The following is a 3,459-nucleotide window of genomic DNA, read 5'->3' as shown; positions in this document are numbered from 1 at the left end:
TGTGGTGATTTTAATGTGAACCTGTTATGTCCTGATTCTACCAGTGCTCGTTTAATAGATGATATCTCCTGTGTTGGGTTGTCTATGGTTAATTTGTCGGTGCCCACAAGATATGGTAGCAATTGCTGTCCCAGCTTATTAGATTACTTTGCTGTATCTGATCCTTCTATTGTTTTGAAATTTGACCAAACATCTTTTATATCTGATCATGACTTGATATTTTGTTCTTTTGACGTTAAACTTGATCACTATGACGACAATACCTATGTATTTAACTTCTTTGACTACCGTTCCTTAGATGTCAACAACCTTTTCAGTAGCCTCTTGCAGATCGATTGGTCTGTTTGCTGGGGTCTCAGCACGGTCAATGAGAAGCTCCGTTTCCTAAACGAAAATATATTAAATTCGCTCCTCACTCATGTCCCTACCCGAACCTGTGACAGGTCTTCTTCCTGCCGTTGGTTTAATGGTGTGGTCCTATCAGTGATTAAAAAACGCAATAAATATTATAACATATGGAAAAGGAACCCGACAGATGAGAACTGGAGTGCTTTCAAAACAATAAGGAATGAAGCTACCTCGGTTATAAGACGTGAAAAGAAAAAATTCTTTTTGAATAAGCTGGATCCCTCACTGCCTAATAATGTATTGTGGCGAAATCAGAATGCTCGTTGAGTCCTGAAATGCTTAGCGTTGCCTTTGCTTTTCCGCCTTCATCTTGTCCCCTTACGACCAATTCTGTAGCCTCCTGTCCGGTCTCTTTTGCTGGCGAAAAGTTTGAGTTCATTGCTGTGAGCGAGATTGATGTGGTGAAATCTGTTTTTAAGATCAGGTCCAACGCAATCGGGGAGGACGGCATTCCGATTAGATTTGTGAAGGTAATCTTACCGATTATTTTGCCAACCTTGACACACATAATAAACCATAGTCTCACCACGTCCTGTTTTCCCGATGCCTGGAAGATTGCTACTGTGCTTCCTGTAGCCAAAAATAAATCCGCATCCAGCCCTAGTGATTTCCGACCCATCAGCATACTACCAGCCTTGTCTAAAGTTTTCGAATCTTTGTTATCTGAACAAATCTCTTCCCTCATCGGTAAATTCAACCTTATATCCCCATTTCAATCCGGATTCCGACCCCATCACAGCTGCTCTACTGCAATGGTAAAGATACTTGATGACATTAGAATACTGTTCGACAAGAACCACTTAACACTACTATGCTTGCTGAGAAGTAAAGCCTTTGATTCAGTTAGCCATGAACTGCTGTGCTTTAAATTAAAAAACTACTACAGAGAACTGATGTCTATAAGGTCCTGGGCACAGTTAAATGGTCTTCGTCTTAATTGGGACAAGTGTTTTGTTTTACCTATTTGTAAGAAACGTCTTAACCTAGCAACTATTCCATCGTTACACATTGGTGGCAAACCAATTAAATTTGTGTCAAAAGTAACTAACCTTGGGTTTATTATCAACACTGGCCTTACCTGCATTGACCATGTGAATTCAACTGTAGGCAAAGTCTATAATACTTTAAGGAATTTACGAATGTCCGCTTCATTTACACCGATAGAAATCAGACGTAAACTCGCAATCCAACTTATAATGCCAATTATCTGTTATTCTGAGGTAGTCTACAGCAGGTTAGATTCCCAATCAGCTCACAAAATAGATGTAGTATTTAACCAGATCACACGCTATGTGTTTGGGCTAGCAAAATATGAACATATTTCCGCTTGGAGAACGCGCCTACTTGGCTCTGAAATTTCTGAATATCTTTAAGCTAGAAATTGTGTATTCCATTTTCGTCTCATGACAGATAAGGCACCCAAATATCTATATGAAAAATTAAAGTTCCCCAAATCCACTCGAGTAAAGGACTTGACTGTTCCTACCTACGTTGTCGTCAAGTTCCACTAACGGCAACCCTAGGAAGCTCTGTCTCGTCTATGTCCGGGGGTGGTATGCCTAGAACGGCATTCACAGGTCTAGAGTCTACATAACTCGAGACTGAGTCCCTGTGAATGCCGTTCAGGGCCTGTCTGTACGCTGTCGGGTCCAGAGGTTGCTTAATGAACCTCTCGACTACGTCCGTCAGTTCATATAGATGCCTCCTGACGTGCCGAGGGCTCCTCTGCAAGCAGCTGTCTGCTTGGGTGGCCACTTCTGTGGCTCCAGATCAGGAACTGCTTGCAGAGCATTATATTATGCTCCTTAACTGGGAGCATTTGCGCCTCGCCGTGCAGGTGGTGTTCAGGCGACATCAGGAGGCATCCTGTCGCTGTCCTGAGTGCGGTGTTCTGTACAGTCTGTAGCTTCGTCCACTGCGTCCTACTAGTCCCTGGCGACCACACTGGCGCTGCGTAGTTCAAAACCGGCCGGCCTATTGCCTTGTATGTTGCCAGCAACGTTTCTTTGTCTTTGCCCCAAGTACTGCCGGCTAGCGACTTGAGGACCTTGTTGCGGCTCTGTACTTTATTGACAATAGCGGTTGAGTGTGCAGAGAAGGAGAGCAGGCTGTCGAATGTTACTCCGAGTATTTTGGGGTTATTCACCGTCGGAATTGGTGTGTCATCGACGTGAATCCCCAGCGGTAGCCTGACCTCCTTCGTCCAGGTTGTGAACAGGGTCGCGGAGGATTTCGTAGGGGAGAGGGCTAGACACTTTGCAGTGAAGAAGCGAGAAAGTTCGGAGAGATAGCCGTTTACTTTCAAACACAGGTCATCAATTCCATTCCCAGTCGCCATGATCGAGCAGTCGTCGGCATAGGAGACAATCGAGACTCCCTCTGGTGGTTGAGGGAGCTTTGAAATATAAAAGTTAAACAGTAGCGGGGAAAGGACACCACCCTGAGGAACCCCCTGTTTTATTTTTCGCTGCTTACTCGTTTTGTCTCTAAATAATACCGACGAATGTCGACCACTCAGATAATTTGCCGACCACCGTTTGAGCCTCTGTGGGAGAGAGGAGGCCTCTATATCTTCTAGCAGCGTGGAATGGCAGACGGTGTCAAACGCCTTTGACAAGTCCAACGCTACTAGAATCGTTCTCTCACAGGGACGGTTTCGGTTAAGGCCACGAGTTATCTGAGTGTTTATGGCGTTAAGTGCTGTTGTTGTACTGTGCACTTTACGGAAACCATGCTGATGCTTCGCTGGGGTCAGGTGGTTTGTGAAGTACGGGAGTAGCAAGGCCTCGAGTGTCTTCGCTACCGGGGAAAGGAGTGTAATCGGACGATACGAATCTCCTTTGTTGGCGGGTTTCCCCGGTTTGAGCAGTGGGACCACTCTCCCCACCTTCCAGATGTCTGGGATGATGAGAGTGGCCATTGACAGGTTGAGGACCTCCGTTAGGTACGCTACTCCCGCAGGACCCAAATTTTTCAGCATCAGCATGCATATTCCGTCGGGACCCATGGCTTTGGAGGCTTTCGCCTTCCCGATGGCCACCTGAACTTCAC

At 45.5% G+C, this 3,459-nt stretch overlaps 1 protein-coding gene across 1 annotated transcript in view; it reads right to left on the bottom strand.

Annotated features, from left to right (window-relative positions):
• Positions 1-399: 399 nt before the first annotated feature.
• Positions 400-3,459, bottom strand: part of LOC108373526 (uncharacterized) — a 9,310-nt gene continuing 6,250 nt past the window's right edge. Inside the window, exon 4 of the mRNA XM_017629426.1 lies at positions 400-477. Within this exon, the coding sequence (XP_017484915.1) occupies positions 400-477 (78 nt within the window). The remainder of the gene's footprint in view (positions 478-3,459) is intronic.

Source organism: Rhagoletis zephyria, unplaced genomic scaffold (assembly GCF_001687245.7).
Source record: "Rhagoletis zephyria isolate East Lansing unplaced genomic scaffold, Rhagoletis_zephyria_1.1 Rzeph_scaffold_06778, whole genome shotgun sequence".
In the NCBI taxonomy this organism is placed as follows: domain Eukaryota; kingdom Metazoa; phylum Arthropoda; class Insecta; order Diptera; family Tephritidae; genus Rhagoletis; species Rhagoletis zephyria.
Note: the sequence above shows the minus strand (reverse complement) of the source record. Positions and strands in the feature narration are given on the sequence as shown.